This window comes from Chrysemys picta, chromosome 9 (assembly GCF_011386835.1).
Source record: "Chrysemys picta bellii isolate R12L10 chromosome 9, ASM1138683v2, whole genome shotgun sequence".
Taxonomy (NCBI): domain Eukaryota; kingdom Metazoa; phylum Chordata; order Testudines; family Emydidae; genus Chrysemys; species Chrysemys picta.
Window position 1 is genome coordinate 65,807,749 of NC_088799.1, and position 23,876 is coordinate 65,831,624.

At 47.7% G+C, this 23,876-nt stretch overlaps 3 protein-coding genes across 14 annotated transcripts; 2 read left to right on the forward strand and 1 right to left on the reverse strand.

Annotated features, from left to right (window-relative positions):
• Positions 1-1,437: 1,437 nt before the first annotated feature.
• Positions 1,438-4,520, forward strand: TIMM8A (translocase of inner mitochondrial membrane 8A). The gene is made up of 2 exons (XM_005285660.4): positions 1,438-1,761; positions 3,526-4,520. Exons 1-2 carry the CDS (start codon positions 1,471-1,473, stop codon positions 3,685-3,687), a joined length of 453 nt encoding a protein of 150 aa, XP_005285717.2. The 5' UTR covers positions 1,438-1,470; the 3' UTR covers positions 3,688-4,520.
• Positions 4,521-6,019: 1,499 nt separating this feature from the next.
• Positions 6,020-12,728, reverse strand: LOC101952722 (magnesium transporter NIPA2-like). 8 transcript variants are annotated; one of them, XM_065556473.1, is made up of 7 exons: positions 12,128-12,591; positions 11,464-11,611; positions 10,538-10,797; positions 10,396-10,452; positions 9,135-9,225; positions 8,837-8,997; positions 6,020-7,337 (listed from the first exon to the last, which is right to left on the reverse strand). In XM_065556473.1, coding segments are annotated over exons 4-7 (882 nt in total). In that variant the 5' UTR covers positions 10,397-10,452; positions 10,538-10,797; positions 11,464-11,611; positions 12,128-12,591; the 3' UTR covers positions 6,020-6,708. The 8 variants fall into 8 exon arrangements, with proteins under 8 accessions (XP_065412545.1, XP_042717482.1, XP_065412544.1 ...); XM_042861548.2 differs by lacking the exons at positions 10,538-10,797; positions 12,128-12,591 and adding an exon at positions 12,639-12,728; XM_065556472.1 differs by lacking the exons at positions 10,538-10,797; positions 12,128-12,591 and adding an exon at positions 12,594-12,680.
• TAF7L (TATA-box binding protein associated factor 7 like) lies at positions 12,630-23,260 on the forward strand. 5 transcript variants are annotated; one of them, XM_005285658.5, is made up of 13 exons: positions 12,630-12,755; positions 13,401-13,451; positions 15,307-15,380; positions 16,333-16,411; positions 17,291-17,424; positions 17,838-17,964; positions 18,241-18,299; positions 19,500-19,572; positions 20,067-20,183; positions 20,628-20,816; positions 20,959-21,071; positions 21,458-21,517; positions 22,498-23,260. In XM_005285658.5, the coding sequence occupies exons 2-13, from the start codon at positions 13,439-13,441 to the stop codon at positions 22,540-22,542; spliced, it is 1,083 nt and encodes a 360-aa protein (XP_005285715.1). In that variant the 5' UTR covers positions 12,630-12,755; positions 13,401-13,438; the 3' UTR covers positions 22,543-23,260. The 5 variants fall into 5 exon arrangements, with proteins under 5 accessions (XP_005285715.1, XP_065412546.1, XP_065412550.1 ...); XM_065556474.1 differs by having other exon boundaries at positions 18,241-18,298; positions 19,493-19,572; XM_065556475.1 differs by lacking the exon at positions 12,630-12,755 and adding an exon at positions 12,758-13,244.
• The last annotated feature ends 616 nt before the right edge of the window (positions 23,261-23,876 follow it).

Sequence of the window (23,876 nt, forward strand, 5' to 3'; positions counted from 1 at the left end):
GAGGAATTGGGTCACTGAGATCCAATAGCTCCTGTCTACTCCAGGCAAGAGCCTGTCTAGTGTGCAGCTCTGGTATGGTTGGCTAGGCAGTGGCCCACAACAAGAGAGTGCTACTAGGTGTGCTTGCTACACTGGACAATCAAGAAAAAGCATTTCCAAAATACTGGGATGGCTTCCAATCTCCATGGTCCGTCAGTGGTGGTCACAATTGTGACCAAAGTGGTCCCTGTCGCAGGCAATAAGGCAGACAGCTGTTGGAGGACTGGTAGGATTGACAGAGGTTGCACAGTATCTGCACCTTCACAGCATCATCCCCAGTAGGACCACATGGCTCCCTGTCAGTCAGGGAGGTGGTTTTGCTGCATTGCCGTAAGGGTGTGTGTGTGTTGGCCAAAGACAAATCGGAGCATGGACACATGCACACGGAGGCTGAGACGAGGCGACTTATGCCAACCCGCTGTGCGGTGCAATTTGGTCTGAGTGACCTGCCTGGCAGGATGACACAGGTGTCTCCTTGCAGCCCAGCACCTGCCCAGCCAGCCCCCAACCCTGCAGATGTGGACTGGCTGGGACACATCTCCCCAGGAGCTGAGCCTAGCCCTCCTCATCCCCAGCCACACAGGCATGGGCTGGCTGAGGCATGTCTCCCTGGGGCCCACCACCCAGGCAGGGCGCCCAGAGGGGGGTGGCAAGTTGGGCAATTTGCCCCAGACCCTGGGCCCCATGAGCCCTGGCTAAGAATCCCTTTCCTCACCCTGCGGCGGTCCGGGTCTTCGGCAGCATTTCGGCGGCGGGTCCTTCAGTGCTGCTGAAGACACGGAGCGACTGAAGGGTCCCCGCCCCCCGCCGAAATGCCGCTGCCGCAGACTCGGAGCATGTACAAGCTTCGGTGAGTACAAACTCCCCCGCTTTGCCCCAGGCCCCCTGCATACTCTGGGTGGCCCTGCACCCAGGCCCCCAACCCCAGAGGCACAGGCTGGCTGGGGTGTTTCCCCCGGGTAGGGTGACCAGACAGCATGTGTGAAAAATCGGGAGGCAGGGGGTAATAGACCTCTATTAGGGTTGCCCACTCTGACTAAAACTATTCCAGGAGATTTTTCCCCCCAACCTGACATGATGTCATTTTCTTAAAATATCCTATTAAAATCTCCCGGATTGCTGTCAATAGTCCCTGGGAGATCGATGCCGATCCTGGGAAACTCCAGAACAATCCTGGAGGGTTGGCAACTCTAACGCCACAAATATTGGGACATCAAGTCACTCTACCCCTGGGCCTGCCTGGCCAGAGCCCGGCCCCACGAGTTGGCTGGGGGGGAGCCCGCCCGCACCCGAGGCTGGGCCGATGCTGCTGCCCGCGGAGACCGGCCCTGTCCTGCCCCGCCCGGCCCGCAGAGGGCGCAGCATCCCCTGGCCCATCCGCCGCGCGGGGACTGATTCGCCACGAGAGCGAGGCCTGGAAGCCCAGGGGTAATGTTGAGGATGCGCATTGCCGAAGATTGCGGGACGCTCCGAGCATGCGCGGTGCGGACAATTTCCCTCTTGCGCATGCGTGGTGGGGCGATCATCCCCCTCCGAGCAAGCTGCAGGCAGACACGTGAAGGTCGCTCCCGGCGGCGAGCTGTGTGCCCGGAGCCCGGCATGGAGGCCTCGTCCCCTGCGGGCCTGGGCGCCACCGACCCGCAGCTGCAGCATTTCATCGAGGTGGAGACCCAGAAGCAGCGCTTCCAGCAGCTGGTGCATCAGATGACCGAGCTGTGCTGGGTAGGGGCCGGCTCCGGGCGGGCTGGGCAGGTCTCTCCGGCGGGGAGGGAGCGGGAGGCAGCCCCAGATGCTCCCCGCCGCCTCCGGGGAATGGGGGCACATCACTCCTCCCACTCGCTCGAGGGTGATCGGGGTCCCTGCCTCCCTTCCCCATCCGGAGCTAGCTGCGCGCACCTCGCAGGTGCGGCCCTTGCCGACATGCTCCCATCCCCTTCTTCCATCTGGGGCTGTGCTGACAGAGCGTCCGGGAGAGCAGAGGGGTCTAGGCACCAACATGAGGCTCGCTGTGTGCGAGGGGTAGGAACCCCCCAGTACGTACGTACGTGTGTGTGTGAGGCGGGGAGAGGGGGTGTTGCTGGAGAACACGCAGGCACGTCCAGTCCCGGTAACCTGTCTCCCCAGCGCTGGTGGGTGGCGATGGAGAGGGAAACGCAAGACAGAATTTCAGTGTGTATCCAAATGTCCATCGCATCACCATGAGACTGCATGTGTGAACCAAGGGATGGGGGCCCATAACCCTGAGAGTTTTAGGGTAGTGTACCCGGAGAGTCATTGAGACCAGTGGCTAGGTGAGAACCCGGATATATAACTGTAATTATCCCCTGGGATAGAGCCAGGGAGACACCCTTAGACTCTAGCCCCAGAAACAACTTTCAGCTAGAGATTGCAGCATCTTTACTCCTGGTAATGAGACAGAGCAGCAGCATTGGGATCGGTATTCCCAGGCTGTTAGGGAAATCGTCCTGACTTGTAAATGGAACATATTTGTGCTGAACATGAGGATAAGAGGAAACTTGGTGTAACGTGTCAAACTAGTAGAGTCTGGGCTATTTGCCATGGGTAGGCAGAAATTCTGGACAAATTAGTACTGTTTCAGTAACTGCTGACCCTTGCCAAGGAGTGGGGGAAGCCAGGGACAAAATGGCTGGAGCTGCCACTCTTTGTAGAAAATGCAGGGAGAGCGGAGGTGCAGCTTTCTGTGAAGAGAGGTGTACAGGAGGAGCTGGAAACCTCGATGGACAAGGCAGCAGCAGGAGCAAGCTGAGAAGAGGGGGCAGGTGTGTCTGTGTACACTCAGGGCAAGTCTTGCCTACAGAATTAAGTCAACCTAAGTTATGTGGATGCACAATCACCTCAGTAATTGAATTTACACATCCACCCTATGCTGCTTGTCAGAGGTGCGTGTCCTCACCAGGAGCGCTTGCACCAATTTAACTGCCAGTGTGGGGAATTTCAGGGTTTTTGAATGGCATTAACAGTCCACATAAGCAACCCAGTGTCTGCACTGACACTACATTGACCTAACTACGTCGATTTAAGTGCCACGCCTCTTGCGGAGGTGAAGTTATTAAGTTGATGGAGTAAGCAAGGTACAGTGGTGGGAGCTACATTTTAGCATAGACTCTTACAGAGTTAGGTTGATGTAAGCTGCCTTACATTGACCTAACTCTATTGTGTAGACCAAGCCTAAGTGTTGAGTGTAGAGAAACTTAACACAAGTACTTTTCACCCACTTAGTTCTCAGGCTTGTAGTGTCAGCTTATTTAGGTTTGACTGTAAAGTGGGCCAATAAGCATTATGGCAAAACATGCTAGGTGTGCACTGGGTGGGAGAGCGCCAGGACCCTCCCCTTTGCCAAAGCTACTGCCTATGATGGATCTGCTGTTCCAAATAACAAACCTTTTGTTTGTGAAGTGTTAACTTAGTAGGTGGTGACCCTTTCTTGACTCCTCTTCTGACTGGTTCTTTTCATGTCTTGAGCAGGAGAAATGCATGGACAAGCCTGGGCCCAAGCTGGACAGTCGGGCAGAGACCTGTTTCGTGAACTGTGTTGAGCGCTTCATAGATACCAGTCAGTTTATTCTGAACCGGTTGGAGCAGACACAGAAATCCAAGTCAGCCTTCTCAGAGAGCCTGTCTGACTGAGCAGGGCATGGACTTCTTTGTTCCTTTAATAAAGAGAACTGCACATCAAATGGGAGAGAGAGAGGAAAAGGAGAGCGGCTGATGGGACAGCTATAGAAGACAAGCTGTGGGGAAGTTGGCTCCTTCCTCGGTCAGATTCTAGAGTGTCCTGTCATCTGAATGAGCTGAGATCAGCTTTTTGTTTTGTCCTTTAAAATGCCAATTTTGTGAAAATTACAGCTAGACAAGAGAGCCTGTAACAGATGCACATTTACTACTCTACTTGGCGGTGTACTGTTCTCATTCCCACTGACTACCTTTCATATACTGGCTTCACACTGGGATTGTGTGGACAGAATTTCTTATGTCAAGCGCACTAACTCCAAAATGTTTAACTGGGGGGAGCACACCAAGATATCTAGGATCTTATCTACTTCAAGTACTGGAGCCAGTAGGGAATGAAACACTCAGTGAAGCTTAGGAAGGGGACCACTACGTTAAACGGTCTTGTATTCAGAATCAGTTTTTATGATTAACCCTCCCCTAAGAGAAAGACTAGTGAATCTTGGTCTTAGAACCAGACTGCAGCTGAGTTGATCTGTGCCTTCCATGTGCCTAGGGGAGGACAACAGCTTGGGTTGCAGGACTGCACCAGTCTAGCTTACTGTCCTCGGAGAGAAGAACTTGCCCAAGGATGTAGCTACGGGAAGAGATTTTAAGCCTCACTTAAGATATAAAGTCAGTCATGTGGCCAAGTAACAGTTGTTTCAGTTAGAAGTGCAACATTGTTAAAAATTGATTTGTTCCATAAACTGCTTTCTCCTGATCATTGGAATAAATATTAATTGGATCAATTTTTTAAATTAGCTTGTGTTTAGGAAGGAGGGCTGGTGGGGATGTCAGACCTACCTTTCACCTCTTCCATGGGGTGCAGCCTCTCTGCACATTCCTTGTCACCTCCATTTTGTTCACCATAAAATAATTTTTGGGCAGGGAGAGAATATGCAGGCTAGTTCTTACAGTTAAACACAATGGATCTGTTCTGACTAGAAAGCCTGTATATCATATTGTGAACTCTGATTTCCTGTTCAGTGGTCTATTTCATGGCCTCCATGACTGGATCAGCCACTTAGTAAATCTACTGTTTGTGAAAAGGGATTAAGTCCACTTCATCCACAAAGCAGATAAAACGGTGCAGATTTCCTTAGGCAAAAACTTCTTATCTAACCAGACTACCTCTCATAAGAAGGTAATTTGTTCTCATGACCATTTGATCCTCTGTGCCTTTGTAGAGACTCACCCAATAAGAGGAGTGATTCTAGTTGGGTGAGTCTCTACAGGAAATAGACCTTCCATCTCCTCTTACACAAGTTGCTGAAAAGCTTAATTGTGCTATTACTCTTCCCTGGAAACCCCAAATAAATTATTGAAATCATGTTCCTGCCTGTTTCCTGAGCATGGTTGTGACTGCTACTTCTGAGTTCTACAGTGGAAGCTAATAAAGCACTACTTTTAATATGCCTCATCAGGTGACAGTGCTTACTGATGTAAGTTGTCTGTGTGTTACCTTCACAGGGGAGAAGTGCCATAGCTGGCCTTCACCTTTTGTAGCAGTTGTCTACAGTGATTATTTTTCTGAGCCATTGCTTGGATATATGGGCTGGTTCATAGGCTAGTTTCCATGGCAGTCTCCCACAACTGGTATCTTCCAGAGAACAAGTGACTGACTGGACCAATGAGACAAGTCAACTCTCTTAATCCGTCCAACCAATCCTAGGGCAGGGCTAACCTCTAAATAACAGCTTTCTGATTCTTGTATGTCTACACTGCAAAGAAAAACCCAAGGCACTGAGTCAAGCTCCAGGGCTAAAAATAGCATTATGAAAATTCCCAGCTGGGCTCAAAGACTCCCCCACTCCTGCCAGATTTCAGAGCCCCTGCTCCAGCACAAGCAGGAGTATCTATTCTGTGCAGGGTAGACATACCCTTAGAATAACAGTGGGACTTCTCTGAGGGCAAATGCAAAGATGAGAGAACAGAATATACTCATCTTTCAGGCATTAAAACCAGTAGCTAAGTCACAACCATCCTTGCAATAAGCAATCTATGAGAAACTTGAACTCTCCTTCCGGTTACAGTTTCAGGCTTTCATACCTGTCCCTATTGTTAATCTCGCAAAGCAGTACTCATTTTGTGCACTACACTGCTTCCGTGGCAATCAGCTGTAATGCTTTATGGGGCACTCTTGGTAACTGAAGAAATGGATTTTAGGTGATTACCAAAAACAGGTTTATAGTCCCTCCCACCCAACAAGGTAAGTGCCGGGGTGAAGGAATCACTCGCCACAATAAAATCTGATCCAAAAAACCACATCATTTAGTGGCAGCAACTACATTAAAGAGTCATCAGTTTTGGAAATCTAGTTCTGCTTTTAGCTTTGGGTCAGTAACCTCAGTGAGCAGAGCTGGCACCTGACAGAGAGCAAAGTTCAGATGAGGTTATAAAATAACATGCTATGCACGTCATCTTAAAACACATTACCCCTTGTTGCTGTAGGGGCAGTGACAACATACAAGGATCTCAGCACATGGCTAGAATGTTTTGTAAACAATCTAAATATTAAAAAATATTTTTAAAAAGCTATGTTTTAAGGCCACCTAAACTGAGTGATCCTTCCATTCAGTAAGGATTAGTGTGGTGTTACTGCCGGGTCTCTTCCCACATAAGTCTGTGGCCTGATAGCAGTTGCAGCATGTTTTAAAGGAAACTCAAGTTACAGTGTTGGTAGGGATCTTTTCCAGGTTTTGTTCTTAACAGCTGGAAATTGCAATCAGGTCTCTTCACTTGCCTTTCAGGTCCCCAGCAGTGGAAGCAGAGAACACTCTCACAGAATAGACAGTAAATGTTTACTTATTCCCAATAACACAGCTGTAGCTGGTGGAGTCTGATCTAGCAAACTCACCCAGGGGAGCTCAGTAGTGAGACTTGAAAGCTCTTGGGTAGAAGTTCCAAGGCTTTCCCAGGCAACAGGTTCATGAGTCATTACACACTTTCACCTTCCTCCTCCACACTCTGAGAACCCTTGTAGATGTCCTCTGAGCCCAGAAGAGGCTGATGTAGACATGACTGGTGTTTTTCTGCTCCCCTCCAAAAAGTATGCAGGTCTGCCCTTCCTTGCTTCAGAAAGAGGGGCAGCAGGTCTGGGGTGAAGGGAATGTCTCTGAATGCATGCAAAAGGAAAATGCCAGAGACTATGGTTAGAAAGCCACTTATAGTGCCAATTATGTTGTGTAGGACCATGTGTTGCCACTCCTTGAAGAGGATGGCGGAACAAGTCATGACAGCTGTGGTAAACAAGACATAGTAGATAGGTGTGACCACAGATGTATTGAAGATGTCCAAGGCCTTGTTCAGGTAGTTAATCTGGACACTGATGCAGATCACCAGGCAAATCAGGAGTATCCAGCCCAGCGGTTCTTTCAGGACCTGCTTCCCAGCAAACAGCTCCTTCAGTGTGATGCCCAAGCCCTTGACACAGGACACTGAGAGCGAGCCAATGGCAGAGCAGACCAAAACATACACCAAAACGTTGCTCCGCCCATAACGGGGCCCAGCCACGAAGATAAGGAGAATGGAGCTCACCAGCACACACACCGCAAAGGCTATAAACCCTTAGATAAGAAGGAATAATCATTAGGATTTGCACTAGAGTGGGTAACACTATTGTACATTTATGTTACATATACTTATGTGTCTAACAGAACAGTGAGTGGAGATGCAAGATAGGGTGACATGTGCCCCCATGGGTCAGTATACTCGCCTTTCACCTTAGTGACTGGGGTTCAAAGCGAAGTGGTTACATGTCAGAGAGATTTTAGGGCTATCTCTATTCATTAGTGCATTATGGTCCAAGCCATAAGACTACCACACAAGTTGGCATGATTAACAGACTCTGTTACGGAAATACAAAAGCCTGGAATAGGGAAGCTACAGCTCAGAACGGAGGCAGAGATGCAGAATTGGCTGGGGGTAGGGAATAATACACCACTGATATAATAGGGGATGCTGTAAATTGGAATTGTAAGGTATTGGCAGAGCTACATGGAGCCCAGGACTGGAACATCAATATGCTGCAAGTCAAGCCAGAGTGGTACTTGCAGAGCTGTTCAGGTTGGGATTAGGACTCTCCTGGGATAGGAAGGGGTGCTGCAGGTCAGGTGTTCTGGGGCATCAGCACAGTGTGTTTATGATGAACTGCAGCATGAGCCTGTGGGTTTTGGGGGGAGGGATTGACATGCTTTGCTCCCTTCCCTTCTCACTGCAGGCTTCCTCTCTGTAGTGTCACTCATTCTTTCCTATCATGCTATTGCCCAAATCCCTCCCTTGATACCAACTTCCTTTCTCATATTGTGAAGTATTTTTTTCCTCTGAGCTCCACCTCCCTGCAACTCTCTGTTTCCTTCTTTGCTTCTATTGTTTATTTTCACCTTAAGTTTCTTCTCTGGCCTTTTTTCTCCTCCTCCCACTAATGCTACCTCTCATGTATTGACAATCCTCTTTTCTAAACCAGCATTATATTAGGGTTAATTGTTATTGCTGTTGATTTTGCTACTAGTTTTGTGGTTATTCTTCCTTTGTAATGCTTGCTTAGCACTTTGGTATTAAAAGGGCTGTATTATAACCACAAGGGTCATGGATAGTGGTCTAAGCACAAGCCTAGGACCCAAAAGTACTGGAGTTCTAATCCCCGCTTTGACATAGACTCCTGTGGCCTTGGGAAAGTCACTTAACCTCTGTCTTACAAAACATCCTGAAGATGAGAAGTGCCATTTCTTTTTTATTAAAATAAAATGCAAATATAGCAAACACTTGCATCATACTTCTTGTGTCAGATTTGACAATAACTAGCCTTTCTCCATCTGAGTAGCAGGTTTTCACTCTTAGTCTCCAAAAACATGAGCAATCTAATCTTTTCCATTCCAGAGAAGGAGACTAATAAGCTATCATGGGCTATCAAGGATCAATGGGCACGTTTCTATCACTTCAGTGCAGGGTAAAATGGAAGGATTATTTACTCAATTCTTCTCAGGCTAGACAAGTTATTCTACCTTCCACTGCCATTTATACAAGGTGGGGGAGAGGGGGAATTAACACAGCCCACTTTGGGTACCTGGATCTTTAAGCTTCTCTGCCATTGACTCCAGGCTGGATACTTCCTCCCCCTGTGGAGCATGGATTACCATCACTGTGGAGCCCAGAACACTCAAGATGCAGCCAATCTTTCCATGGACATTCAGGTGCTCATTCAGAAAGTAGGATGACAAAACTGCACTGTAGGATTGAAAGCAAAGAATAAACAAACATCAAGGAGGTGCAGTATTTGAGGGAAAAGATAGGGTGAGGGTAGACAGCTACTTCCAGTGGTAAAGGGCAAAGGGACAAGTACCGTTTGTTCTTGTGTTGCTTACCTGACTAGAACACTTAATGCACCCAATGGAGTTACTAGTGTTGCTGGGGCAAAGGCATATGCAGCAAAATTTGCTGCTTCTCCAACTCCCACTGCAAGAGAGACCCAGTCAGTCACAGGAGAGCAGCATAACATTGGAGCCAACGCAGCACAATTCATGTCAGCTCATAACCATTGTGCAGTTAGTCACTGTACAGAGGCACCATCACCACTTGCTGATTCCATAATTTGTTATCTGCAATAGCACAATCCATCTGCTTGAGCACTGTATGGACAGTGTAGACAAGAACTGAGCAAGACAAAGAGGTGGATGGTGAAGGAGAAAGCTTATTTACATATGGATATACTGCTAACCAGCATCAATGGAGAAAAGAAATACTAACATCCTTACAGTTCAACATATATTTGTATAATTTTGCCTTCCTGTAATGGTGTCCATTGTGACATATTCCAGTCTTTACTTAGCATGACCTATGAAGGAAGGCTGAAAGAATTGGGTTTGTTTAGTTTGAAAAAGAGAAGACTGAGAGGGGACATGATAGCAGTTTACAGGTATCTGAAAAGGGCGTCATAAGGAGGAGGGAGAAAACATGTTCACCTTAGTCTCTAAGGATAGAACAAGAAGCAATGGGCTTGAACTGCAGCAAGGGAGGTCTAGGTTGGACATTAGGAAAAAGTTCCTAACTGTCAGGGTGGTTAAACACTGGAATAAATTGCCTAAGGAGGTTGTGGAAACTCCATCTCTGGAGATATTTAAGAGTAGGTTAGATAAATGTCTATCAGGGATGGTCTAGACGGTATTTGGTCCTGCCATGAGGGCAGGGGACTGGACTCGATGACCTCTCGAGGTCCCTTCCAGTCCTAGAATCTATGAATCACGTCTGTGAATTGCCATGAAGCTCTATTGACTACCCAGCAACACCAGATGCTTAGGAGCCAACTATGCAGCACATATGGCAATCTGCATAATGCCCTAGAATGCTTTGCATGGTGACAGAACTTCCAAAACGGCCCAATCACCTGATTAACTCAGTACTCAACTCTTAAGTGAGAAATTTAGAAATATGTCAGATGAGAGCACATAACATGGTTTGTTTAGACAGGTAACACCACTTTCAAACTGCTCAATGATAAAACAAGGCAGCTGAGCCTCGATTATGACAAAGGAAATAAAAGAACAAGACAAAGATAAATGTGAACAATCAAAAAGCTTGACAACTAACATCTCTTGCTCATACTTCAGTTTCACAGCAAGTACTTACTGGACAGTAGTCCTGCCCACCAAAGCCACTCCCTCAGGTATGCATGACCTCCTTGTCCTGAGAAAGAAAGCAAGAGCAACAACAAATCCAGGGTGAGTTTCCAATGGCACAAGCTATACAAATAACTCAGGATCTCTTTTACCTATTAAGAAAGGAATGAATTTTCCTCTGAGGGGTGGGCTAATTCTCCAGCACTCCTCCTCCTCTGTAAATGAGCCAAATTCCAGATGATATTATCACCTTTAAAAAAAAAAAAGCTTGATGCTGGTGAAGACTGCTGGGTAGCCATCCTTGGGGACAGAAGTCCAATTTATCCTCAAGAATAAGTACAGCATGGGCAGTGGCAGCACATGCTTCTTCCACTCTGCCTCAGCTATGTGCCCAACCATGCCAGGATCACATCTACAACACAAGGAGATAGTCTGGTCTTTATTCCATCTCTGGTGAAGATATCGTCAAGGGTAGCAGCTGAAGTAAGTGTTTTTATGAAGCAAATACTTTCCTACTAAGAACTGGACTGAGACCAAACTCACATGATATAGTACACCATTAAGCAGTTGTCAGATAGTAATGTTTTGGGATTACTGATCTAGGCCAGACTTGGAGCTGAAATATTCCCATGGCACATCCCATTCCTCTGTCCAGATTAGGTATTTCTATTTCTCTTCCCTATTCATTTAAATTATTGTCATTTGTCCCAGCCCTCTACAGATTTTGAATGCTGCACTTCTCCAGCTCTTTGCTCACAATACTGTGCAATATTAGACTGCACCTGGTTACAAGACACACTACAGCAGTCTGGTATTTCGACTGTATTAACAGCTCCAAGATCAAGAAAATAATGTGTCCCTTCTGGCTGATCTTAAAGTGACTAAGAGCTGTATTAAAGCCAGAAATGTTTTCACATCATCTAGCTGAATAGCAATTAGAGCTTTTTGAAGTTCAATCTTTCCAAATGTGTAGAAAGCCCCTGAAAACTCTCTTATTGTTCTACTTGGACAATAAGAACATTGCCTTTGGTGGGAACATAACTGTACAGCCAACTGCAGCAATAAAGATGTAAGGTACCTGCCCTAATGGAGCCCCTGCTGGCCAACTTGAGAAGCCCTTTCTTCTTTAGTATAAAACTTCCTCCAATGAAAATACTTGAGGATAGAGCCAGGCCTAGTCCGATGTAGAAGTCGTAGCGACCTGACATGCCCTCCATCACAGCCCCCTGCATAAGGAAGGAAGAACACTGAGATTCACAGAGAGAAGATGGTTGGGCATGTCCACCACACAAACCTAAGGAAAGCTCCAATTGCAGGGTGTTCTCCTGGAACATGAAAGATTGCTGTACATGAAATAAATACTTTATAGGGCAGCTTGTGGGGAGCAGGATAGGGTAAGGCTGTTGTATGGGGGGTTGCAAGATCATCTTTTTCCTTGCTTTCAGAGCTGGGCAGCCATAGAATGGTGGCTGCTGGCCAGGTGCCCAGCTCTGAAGGCAGCACCGCCACCAGCAGCAGTGCAAAAGTAAGAATGGCATGGTGTGGTTACTTAGCTCTGTAGGTATGTGTACTGGTGCCACAGATGCTATGTTCAGTAGCAGAGGGTGGTGGTGGGGGGAGTCAGTGTCATCACAGTCTGAAATATTTTTAAAAGAAATTTGAGAACCTCTGTCCTAATGGACATCTACATTGGGGGGGGGGGGGGGGAGAAGGGGGACTTTGCTCCTGAGAAGACAGTGTACCTGCAGTGTCTCAGTAATAATCATAAACCAGGGCACGACCTAAGACCCCTCAGGGTGCATAGGTGCCAGGAGCTGATTCTGCAGCTCCCGCTTGTCCAACTCGCGGGCTGAAACCCTTAGCGCCCAACTGCAACGACCCCCAAGTGCCGCTCTCCGCTGGGAACCAGGCTCCCCTTTCCGGAGCGAGTGCCGTACCCCGCCCTGCGAGCACCAATCTCCGCGTGCTGGGCACTGTCCTCGGGGCGGGGGAAGCGCAGGCAGCCCCGTCTGCCAAACGGGCCTCGCCCCTCACCGCAGGAACCCAGGAGCCCGAGTGCCCGGTGCCCCCCGAGCCCCAGGTTGTACGGGGACAGGAGCCCCGGGCCCTGTCAGCGCAGGGAGGCAACACCCGCCCACGGTACCGCGACCCGGGCAGCAAGCACAGAGCCCTGCCCCTTCCCCGCCGGAACCTAGCTTAGCTCCCCACACCGCTTCCGCAGCGACAGCCAAACCCTTCCTCCGGACCCAGCACCTCGCTCTTCACTTCCGCTTCCGGTACGTCAGCCAAACCCTTCCTCCGGAACTAGCGCGGGGAGCGCGTCACTCTTACCTTCCGCCCCTGTTGCTAGGGGCCCTCGCTTGGGGCCTGGTGAGTAGCGGGGAACGGGGAGAGTAGGCCCGGCCTAGGCCCCCCGGGGTAGCGAGACCCCGCTGCGCGCGCTGGCGGTCGGGTCCCGGGACCGTCTCAGCCAGTGCCCCCGCCCCTGTCGATCGCTTCGCCTGCCGGGCAGTTGCCCCGGCTGCCCCGGTGCTGGAACAAGGACACCGCCGAGCTCGTGTCCTGGGACCCAGCCGCTCGCCCCGCTCTGAGCCCGGGGACGCGCCGCGGTAGATGTCAGATCCGCCCCCAGTCACCGGGCTTCCTCTTTACAGGCTGTGTCTGGTCCCCGCTCGCCGTGTGAACGGCCCGGGCCCGGCCGCTGCCTTACATGGGGGGTGGGCAGAGGGGTCCGCCCACAGGCTTGCGGGATCCGGGCCTCGTTAGCCCTGTCAGGGCTACTGAAATAGGGGTGGGGGGACTGGTATTTCCCCTTTCGGCTCTTGCAATAGCCGGTGTTGTTATTTGTGTCAATAACAGGTAATCGCTTCTCACGCAGAAGTGCGATTTTTAAGTTTATTTTGTCCTTTTTTTAGTCTACCCCATCACTTTTTATTTCATTTATTTTTTAAAAAACTGATTTTCTTTTCTTTTTTTTCCCTTTGGGCATTTGTATTTGGCTTTTGAATGATACAGATGTTTATAAACATTTGTGTGAAGCAAGAAGAGGCAAGATGACATCTACAAGTAATGAATTTGTTTGCTTATGTCTCTCTGGTGCTGGGTCTCTCTGTCTCTGCTTCCTCTCTGCGGAAAAAGGATACTTCAAAGTCATAAGTTCACTGTGTTCCCTCCAACTCTTTGAAAGTATCCAAAAGGAGAACAGCAAGCTGTTGGGGCTGAAATCGAATCTGTAGAACAAACAACATACACTCCATGTATATATGACTTCTGAGGCCCCCAAGGAAAATCCTGATGCAGCCATAGGCCTTGTCTACACTACGGGGGGAGATTAATCTAAATTATGCAACTTCAGCTATGTGAATAACGTAGCTGAAGTCGACATACTTAGATCTACTTCCCGTGGGGTCCGCACTATGCGATGTCGACTGGAGATGCTCTCCCGTCGACTCCCCTTGCGCTTCTCATTCAGGTGGAGTACAGGAGTTGACGGGAGAGCAATTGGCGGTCGATTTAGCGGGTCTTCACTAGACCCGCTAAATCAACCACCGATGCGTTGATCGCCACCTGTCGAACCCCAGTAAGTGTAGACAAGCCCTTAGCTATGGATCCACCATTGGTGCGGTGCTTCCTCAAGGAGATATTCCCATTGTCAAAGACTCCTGATATTTAACCACACAGTTTCTAATGCGGAGTGCAGGAATCCTGTGCTTCTGTGTTAGATTCACAAGCACAGAATGCTGCCTCCCTCAGGTGCCTCTTCCTGGACTTCTGCTTGAGAGTTATACACCTGGAATATCCTCCTGTCGGAGAAGTTTTGAGTATAATGAAAACGTATCTTTAGTGCATGTGATAAACTTAATGGAGCAGAATCAAAAGCATGTCTTTCTCCCTACAAGGCCTCCATTGTCTCTTATTGAGACCTGAAGATGATGTTATTGTTTTAGTGTTATAATGGCATCTTTTAGCAAGGAGAAGTGGGCAGGATGCCCTTCATGTCAATGGAGCACTTGCGGTTGAATATTGTTACAGGAGGCTTGTGCTGTATGTAGCTGAGCACTCTAAGCACCACCATTCTAGGAGCAAGACAGTAGGATAGAAAATAGTACCGAGTTTCTCCCCTAGCAGTGCAGAACTATTAGACTAGTATATCGGATACTTCAGGCAATGCACGATTTCACCTCTAATGTAGTCTTCTGTTCACATGTAATTGTAACATCAGATACATAACTGATAGAGATACCCACTCTCTCCCCCTTTGTAATGTTATATTAAAGTTGCTCTCGTGAAAAAGAATATTGATCATGTAAGTTTTAGGAGCAGAACCTTATTTGATAGAATTTAAGGGTGGGATGCTAAAAAGTGCTAAGTGTTGCCCTAACTCTGTTCCTATTGAAGTAAATGAGAGCTGTACCACTGATGTCAATAGGAGCAGTTAGGTCAACACTGAGTGTTTTAGAAAATTCTACCCTAAAAGACTTCATAAATGAATCCCATGTAGTCACAGAAACTGCTCTTTCTCTTTTCAGCTCTTGTCTCTCATGTAAGCTCTTCTTTCCTTTGTGTGTGTAGGCATAAACTCTTATATCACGTCCCAAATGCATCCTTGTGATCAGGAATATTTTGTATTTTCTTTTGATTCATATAAGGGAGATCCTACAGAAACTTGGTGACAGAATGTAAACACTGGGGACCAGCAGCAGAAATTCTTTAGCTTTGTCAATTAAGGAGTTTCTGAGTTAAGTGTCTATCCCATCGGTGTCTGTATCTCAGCAGCTGGCACATACAGTTCCTAGTAATATAACAGGGAGAATATCCACTTTATTTATAAATGCTGAGTAGCCATCAACTATCAGAGGTCAAAACAGACTGAACAAACATCTTGGTGACGTTGTGTTTTATCTTGTTTTCTGACTTCAAGAACTAAAGATGAGTAAGAACAAGGACGATGCTCCCCATGAGCTGGAAAGCCAGTTTATTCTGCGGCTGCCTCCGGTAAGAGACCCTTAGATCTGGGCCAGTCTAAAGAGGACAAAGTGGGAGGAACATTCCCACACAAGGCTACCATCACTCTGCAAAAATCACCAAGTTCCCAAGGCACCCATCCAGTCCAGCCCCAGTTTGGAAGGTGCAGGGCAGCAACTCAGGGTAGAGAGGGTTTAAAGAGATGGGTGAAAGCAATAGGAATTCTACAGACCCTGTTTGAGATATCAAGACAGATTGGCTATTTGTACTGAACCCCTGCCTGTTTGTAATGTAGCTCCCTTAAATGACACCTTGTAAACCAGCCTTCTACCCATTCCTGTTCATGTCTATGCCTGTGAGATGCATCCGGGTGCACTGCTGCTTGGAGAAACTATGGTGTTGTGAAACAGATCAAGGAAAAGTATTTACAAGTGATAGTTCAGTTGGTCCTCATTGCCAGTGATCAGTTCTATCATTCACTCTTGGTGCAGTTAATCTCATTCAATAAATGCTTAATCTGGGAAGAAGCTTCTTCAAATAACACACTGATGAGGCATCTCCCCTTGACCCTGATGGAGCCCCTCTGGCATTGTAGAGGAGCTGTAAGAGTGGGCATCTGAGTTCTCCTGAAAGGGTCTGTCACTCAGCTGCCCTATAAATAAAATAGACATGAGCAGTTCATAAAAACATGGGGTAGCTTCTGTTTTCTACGGGACCTTAAACCAGCGATAGAATCTTTCCCAAATTACATTAGGTTGCTGGCTGTGAAGTACATTGGGAATAGCAAAGCCACGAGGTTAATGCACATTGCTAGGAGAAGTGCTCTTTTCTTCCTGTGTTTAATGGCACTTTTCAGTTGAGTTTCTGTGTTTAGACGAAAGTATGGATTAAAATTGGGTTTGAAAGCAGATTATCTCTTTAGCTGTTCTACCAGCTAACACACACAGATCTAGTCCTGTCTCATTCATCTGCTTTTTCTCAGGAATATGCCTCCACTGTGCGGAGGGCAGTACAATCTGGAAGCGTCAACCTGAAGGATAGACTTACTATCGAATTACACCGTGAGTAGCCAAGATCAGCTGCCTTTAATCTCTCAGTTCAGGAGCGAGTACTGTAGGCTTTGAAAGAGTGTGACTTGATTTGCAGAGCCCAGAGTGGGAAGAGACATCTGGGCTTCTCTGGGGATCATGCAGACATGTTGAGAAGGGTGCACTGAGCAATGTGGGTGTCTGATTTCTGGTGGAAATGTGCCCGGCATCAAACCAAGAACTGGTTTCCCATTGGGAGACCCAGAGGAGAAGTTCATCTTAGTGCAGTAGATGAAAGCTGCACACACCCCAACTGGACAAGCTTCACATCTTGTGAGAACCTGCTTGGCCAACAACCTCAATAAAGAGGGTATGCATAGAACAGCTCCTCTTTAATGTGATTGGCCCGAGCTGTCTGTCGCTTTTCTCCGCACCTCACAAAATGGGCATCTCCCTATTTGCCAGAGATTGGGATGTGAATATGTGTAGTTCTGAAGGTAAAATACTATTGATTCATGCAATGCACTAATCACATGGGTAGAGCCATCTTACTAACACGGGTATAAGTCATTGGCCCTGGAGGAAATCCCAAGAATTTTCTTTCTAGCTCAACTCCATCAGCAAATTCCCAGTCCTGCCCTGGAGGATTCAAAGACAAGAAAGCTCTGCCTCTAGCTGTTAGAATAGCCATAGCTGTAGAGCATACCCCACTGTTCCGTCCTCTCCTTCAAAGGTATTTTCTGTGAGTCTATCTGTAGTTATCTTGCTGCTAAGAGCATCACAGATTTCACAGAAAAATGCCACAGTTCTGTGCACCTCCAGTTCACTCAGGAGTTTTAAAGTGTTTGGCCCAGGAATGCAGCATACCGGTTAGGCATTTACTGGATTAATTTGTCTCTTGGTTTTCTGCAGCGGATGGGCGTCATGGGATTGTCCGTGTAGATCGCGTCCCCTTAGCTGCCAAGCTGGTGGACCTGCCCTGCATCACCGAGAGCTTAAAAACCATAGATAAGAAAACATTCTATAAGACAGCGGATATTTGTCAGGTGTGGGCTGCCTATTCTATTCATTCTGGTGTCCTGTGCTTGCTTCCTTCAGACAAAAGTCTAACCCTTTATATTATGGCAGTGCAACATATGGTACCCCACTGCTAATTTCCACTGCTAATCCTCAGAATGTGAGTGGAGCAGCTGTGGTGTAAAATTTCCCATCACAGCATAGCAGTTGGCAATTTCTTTCCTGACTTCTGCTCCCTTCTAACTGAAGAGAAGGTTGGTCATAAACTGATCCATCCACAAAAGGTGATTTTTGTCAGCTATGCCAGTGAATCCCAGAGGCTGACTACATGCTGGAGGGAGTAGCATTTCCTTGTATATGTTGTAAATGTACCAGCCTTTAATTTAATTGAGTAGCTCTGCTCTCACATTATAATCAGCTCCTTTGTGTTCTGGGGCTTCAGATGCTCGTGTGTACTGTGGACGGTGATCTCTACCCCCCTCTGGAAGAGCCAACTGTGAGTACTGACCCCAAGGCAAACAAGAAAAAGGACAAGGACAGAGAGAAGAAATTCATCTGGAACCATGGCAGTGAGTAGAGTACAGGGTGCTTTACCTATCTTATCCTGGCATGACCCATAGCTCCCAGTGCTCATCCCCTCCACCCTAGACAATGCAGGGGTAGTCTGCCAGGGCTCCTTACTCAGCTGTGTAGTTGAGAACCTTGCCCTCAGCCCACCAAAGTGCTGCTGGATCTCTCACATCCTGGAGTGGGAGTTTCCTGTACTCAGATGCCATGAATCTGTCATGCATGTGACTTTCCCCTGAGATCGGTGCCTGACACACAGCCTGTTTCCTTTGTTCCAGTTACTCTTCCACTGAAGAATGTAAGGAAGAGGCGGTTCAGGAAAACAGCTAAGAAGAAGGTGAGTTGCATCTCCTCATCCATGGTGGCACCTATGGTGTCAGAGGTGTCCAAAGGTGGGGGACAGAAGAAGACACTAGTACTGTGCGTAGCTGGGTCAGGAGCCTAACAATCTGTCTTTGCACTATGAATTCTTATAACATGGGTTTTATTAACTTTGCTTCACACCTCACTCAGACAGAGCACAGGAGAAGGCAATTAGGACATTTTAACATTTTCTTGGCAATCTCCTGGCTGAATTTTGAAAGATGCCGTGGAGTGGGGAAAGCCCACTGTGCAGGAGTGGATCGAGTCTGTGTGTCCATTTTGCATACAGTGTGTCTCTTCTTTCTGAATTACTAGAAATATCTGCATAGAAATAAGAGAGTTTATCTGCTCCTCCTCTTTCCCCACCTGAAATCCCAGTCCTCTGTGTGGGGCCCAATCATTTCCACAGCAACCAGCTATGATGTAGCACCCAGAATGACTTCAGAAGGGAAATGGGAGCAGAAGAACTCTTCCAATCCTGTCTTTGTGCAGAAGCCCCCAGTAATAAAGCACTCTGAAGGGGAAATGAAGCTATACTAAGTGGCTGCCCATTGTGGGACAGGCTGGGAGAATTAATTCCTCTCTGCTTTGCACTTCACTTTCACACAATGGAGCAATATTTCAGTGCAACATTAGGGAAACCGGACCCTGGAAGCACTGAGACTTTCCCCTAGGAGAAGTGTAGCAACACTTAGCCAGCATTCCCAACAAATTTAATAATCATAAAAAGTGAAACCTTGTTGTGATTCAGCAGGTGACTTTCAAACCTGGGAGGCCTTTCACTGAGGATTCATAAATGAATTCAGCCTTGGGGAGTTCTCATGTGCCATACAGTCAGGCCAGCTTTTATTCAGAGGTGGTGTTGGGAGTGTGAGAATGGAGCGGAAGTCAGGATAGTGAGAAGATTCAGCTCATTCAGGAGCTTTGAGGCAAAGCGGAGGAAGATGGAACACTGTCTTGAAAGGCAGGTAGTGGCAAGGGAGAGTCTTCTGGTGGGATATGGGTGAGCTCAAAGTCTAAAAGAATAGAGTAAAATAAAAGAGCCTTAAAATAAGGGGCTGGGATGGGTTGAGGTGTGGGAGGCAGCCAACAGCCAAGATACTTCTGAATTGGAGAACTGTCTGTCCAAGGGTGTTTAACACCGTCTCTTCTCTCTTTCCCCTCTCTGGCCCAGTACATTGAGTCTCCAGACGTGGAAAAGGAGGTGAAGCGTCTGCTGAGTACAGATGCTGAAGCTGTCAGTGTCCGTATCCTTTCTTCTGATTAACTCCGCAGAGCAGGAGAGTGGCTGAGGAAGGCTCAGAGGAGAGAGAAGTTAAGTTGATCTCACAATACACATGGGTAACAGCAGGCAGGACATGAGCATGTGACAGACACTGAAGTTATAGCTTGAGCTTTACCCTGTTCAAAACCTGCTGCTTCTCCTCAATGACCTCTCTCTGGCATTCGTCACAGCCCTCCTTGTGTATCTGCTACTCCTGACGCTGGGGTAACTGGTTGCATCATCTCCAGAAGACAGGCCTTCACAGAAATAGGCCTGCAGGGCCAGATTGGCCACATTTGCGTGACCCTGCCAACACAGTGCAGAATTAGAGAGGGATACCAAGAGAGACTGGAGTCATCCCTGGGGTACTGTTAGCTGGAGAACCTCTTCTAGCACCTTGCTGTCAGTGGGCTCTTGCTGGTACCACCATCTGTCATTCTTCTGTTTTTTCCTTGACTCTTCTGTATCTGCTCTCAGGCTGGGAGGTCATTGCTGAAGATGAAACAAAGGAAGCAGACAACCATGGTTCACTCACCGGCTTGGACATCTCCTCTCCTGGGATGTCTGGCCACAAGCAGGGCCATGGCTCATCGGGTACATTGATGAAGGCTTATGCTTTTAGTAACATCATTTCGCTGCCAGAAGGCAGGGTCACCTGGTTTTGGTCTCTATGGAGTAGTTACACATGGGAGATGTATTTAATTCTATGAGCAAAATTGGATGCTGAGATTGTGTTCATTGGTATGAGAGAACAGGACAATAATAGTTTGGTCAAGCAGATATGCATTTGCCATTCTAGTGAACATGGCAGAAGAGAGAAAATCAGTATTTTCTGTCTTGAATTAGTCTACTTGTAGTCTATTGGATCCCATAAGGAAGGTTAAGGACAATAGGTGTGTTTAGATAGACACTGGATACAGAAAACTATGCCTGACAGCCATAGGGATGTGCAGTGCCTTTCAGGGAGAGTTGAGGAGACACCGAAATCTGATGGGAGTTCATCAGCTCATTGTTTTTCTCCTTGTTTCACACCACTAGAACATGATGAACTGCGGGAGATATTTAATGACATCAGCAGCAGCAGTGAAGACGAAGATGAGAGAGATCATCATGATGATGAAGATTTGAACATCATGGACACGGAAGAAGACTTGGAGAGGCAACTGCAGGACAAACTGAATGAATCTGATGGGCAGCAGCAGGAGAACGAGGGAACAAACCAGATAGGTGAGCAGTCTTAGGCAGTGGTAGGTTGGGTGCCGAGGATGGGCAGTACCCTGGAAGGCTTGGTGCCAGGGGGATTGGCATGTTGCTCTGCTAGTGCTATAATTCAAACTATGGTGTGGATCATTTCTGCTGTCTCCCTTAGCCATGGGGATCCAAAAGCAGATTGACAACCTGAAGGGTAAACTCCAGGAGACCCAGGAACGGAGAAAGCGCCAGGAAGATCTCATCATGAAAGTAGAGAATCTAGCCCTCAAGGTGAGTGCTGGTCACCATCTGGTACCTTTCCTTCTAGCCCAAACCATGCATTCTTTACGGGGTCCTGTTCAACTCAGCTGATGCAGTGAAGGTTTGGAACCAGAAGGCATCCAAACCTATTGTCCCGGAGTAGCTGATGGCCTTGCCATGTGGAATTTAAGATGAAAGTAGCTATAGGAATACATTCCAGCCAGTCATCCATGGATGACCTGAGACTGATGCAGAGCAAACCATGGAACTGTGCTGAAGAAGATAAGGGTCCTGCAATCCATGCTATGTTCCCTTTACTTTGCTGCCTGTCAAATTGCAACTGCAGATTTGTTCTCTTTACATAAATGGCCACTATTGAGACAGCAGTTATGTTCTTGCTTGTGTCTTTCTTCCAGACCCGTCTCCAGGCTGTGCTGGATGAATTCAAACAGCAGGAAGACCGAGAGAAGCAGCAGGTGAGGAAGCCTCTGTTACTGTCTCCTCTATGTTCCTGTAGAAGAAAGCAACGAGTGTGCAGTGTTGTGGGGTGATGCTGAGTGATTCTCAGCATTAGGAAGCAACACGTTGCACGCCTGTTCAGTAGTTTAATGTATAAAGGCCTCTGAGCCCTGCACCACACCACCTCAGGCTGTGATCAACAGCTGCCACAAGCTAAGCAGGGCTGTACCTGATCAGTACCCCCGTGGTAGAATGCCTACAAGCAGTGGAGCTGCTGGAAATGGTGATACAGTAGGTGTAGTCTTCTCTCCGGAACACTAGTTAGCCAAGTCACGTTGTTCCAGAGGGTGCTCTGAAGCTGAGGTTGCCATATTTAGAGTGAGATGTAAAATGAAGACCCTGACGACGTGTGTCCATTAAAGATACAGTAGCACTTTCTGAAGAGTAGGGGTAGCTCTGGTCACTTGGCAAATTACCAAGCTGGGTAACTATATTCTGCTGCTTTACATCTCTCCTTGCAGTTTCAGTTGAATACTATAGTTTTTCCCCCCACACTTACTGGCTTGCGTAATGTTGTTTGCTGTAGACAGCTGCAGCATTCCACCCAAGAAGTGGCTGCATTTCAGTTGCAAACAAACCAGTTTTTACATCTGAGCCTGATTTTTAAAAACATGCTCAGAATATGTGCACACAGCTACTCCAGTTGTGTAAGCAAATCAGATGTTTGTGCATGTAACTGGTTATTTAACATGCCATTTAGGGGCAGAATAAGACTCGTGCTCATTCTGCACCTCATTTAGGCATGGGTATTTCTGTTCAGGCAGTTACATGTAGGTGTCTTCATAGAGACCTATAGTTTGTAAAAAGTTTTGGGGATCCCTTTGAAAAGAAAGAAGAGTATTATTACCCCTTTGGTATGAGAGAGAGATCTAAGAAGTTTTAAACATAAAATATCTCTAATGCTTTACTCCTTTCCCTTCCAACCTTCTCCCCATAGCTCACCTCTCTGCAAGAACAACTGGAATCCCTTATGGAGAAGTGAGGAGGGCTTTTGATCAGGATGGGAGCTATACCCTCCAAGCAGGCATAGTGCTGAGATGGACGCTTCACCCATGGGTTCTGGAGCCATCCTCTGTGCTGAAGACCTGATGTTACTGGCATGACCTCACTGCCGATAAGCCTACTCCTGTTAATGTTGGCACTCTGTATTCTCCTGGACATTGTTTCTAGAGCTGCTGGCTGATGTTTCTTGTGCTGGACAGTGCAGCCCAAACCATTAACCTTTGAAGAAAGAAAGGCACTAACCTGCAGTTGGTTCTCTGAGAGCAGCAGAAACACATGGCTAGTGGGTTAGCTGCACTGCTGGGGGAGATCGTTCCTTGACTAGTTTGACCCATCTTTCTCTCAGTGGAAATCATTCATACCTTGGAACACTCCTTCAAAGGCACTTTGCTTCCCGACAGGCTAATCCACAGCACTGTCACTCTGGGTCACCTTAGCTCATGGTGCCAGAAAGCCGTGCTGAGCAAAGGGCAGGAATTAACCCCCCATGCACTGCGCAGGCCTGGAGGAGCAGAGCCAGGTCAGTGCATCACCTGGTTGTTGCTATCATCTGACCCTGCAAAGCAGCATTCCCTGAGTGGGGCATGTGCTTCCTTAACAGACTTTCTGACGGGTCTGCAGTGTTGGGAGTTTGTGCCCATGCTTGGGGAACATCTGCTTGAACAAAACTGGAATGAATAAAGTGTGTGTGTTTTCAACCCTGCTCTGTCCTGTAATGCTCATTTCCTCAGAGCGGTGCTGTGACTGGCACTGTCCCTTTGCCAGCTGGAGACTGATGGCAGCAGAGCTCCCTGGTGCTTGTAGATGTAAAAGTGGTGGGGTGCTGCAGCAGCTTTGCTTTCTCACTCAGCGAGCAAGCTAGATACAAATGGGACCCTCCCAAGGGAAAACTGGGAAGCTGCTATTGTGCTGTCAGTGTGGGGGCGTTCTCTCCTCCCCCCCTCACCCCCCCACGGGGCAGAGCCCTTGTGAGTAGGGAGCTTTCTCTAATCCCAGATAGATTAGGGAGGCCAATCCTAGATTAACCTGGTAGGGGATTGGAAAGGCAGTCCAGTCAGCAGTTGTCAGAACGCATCACGGGGTGTTGGGTGGGAGGTTCTTCCTTACCACAGGGGAGAGAAGAGTGAGGCGAAGACAGAGGGGTAAGAAAATATAACAGATAACAGGGCCACTCTGGCTCCTTAACGTGGTTACTGTACAGCACAGTTCTCTCTGCTCCTGAATGGGCAAACTCCACCTAGGGGAAGTCCAGGGAGAAAAGGCTTTAGGATGTAGTGCAGTCACAGCCTCATTCAGGGTGGGCAGCCTTAAGCC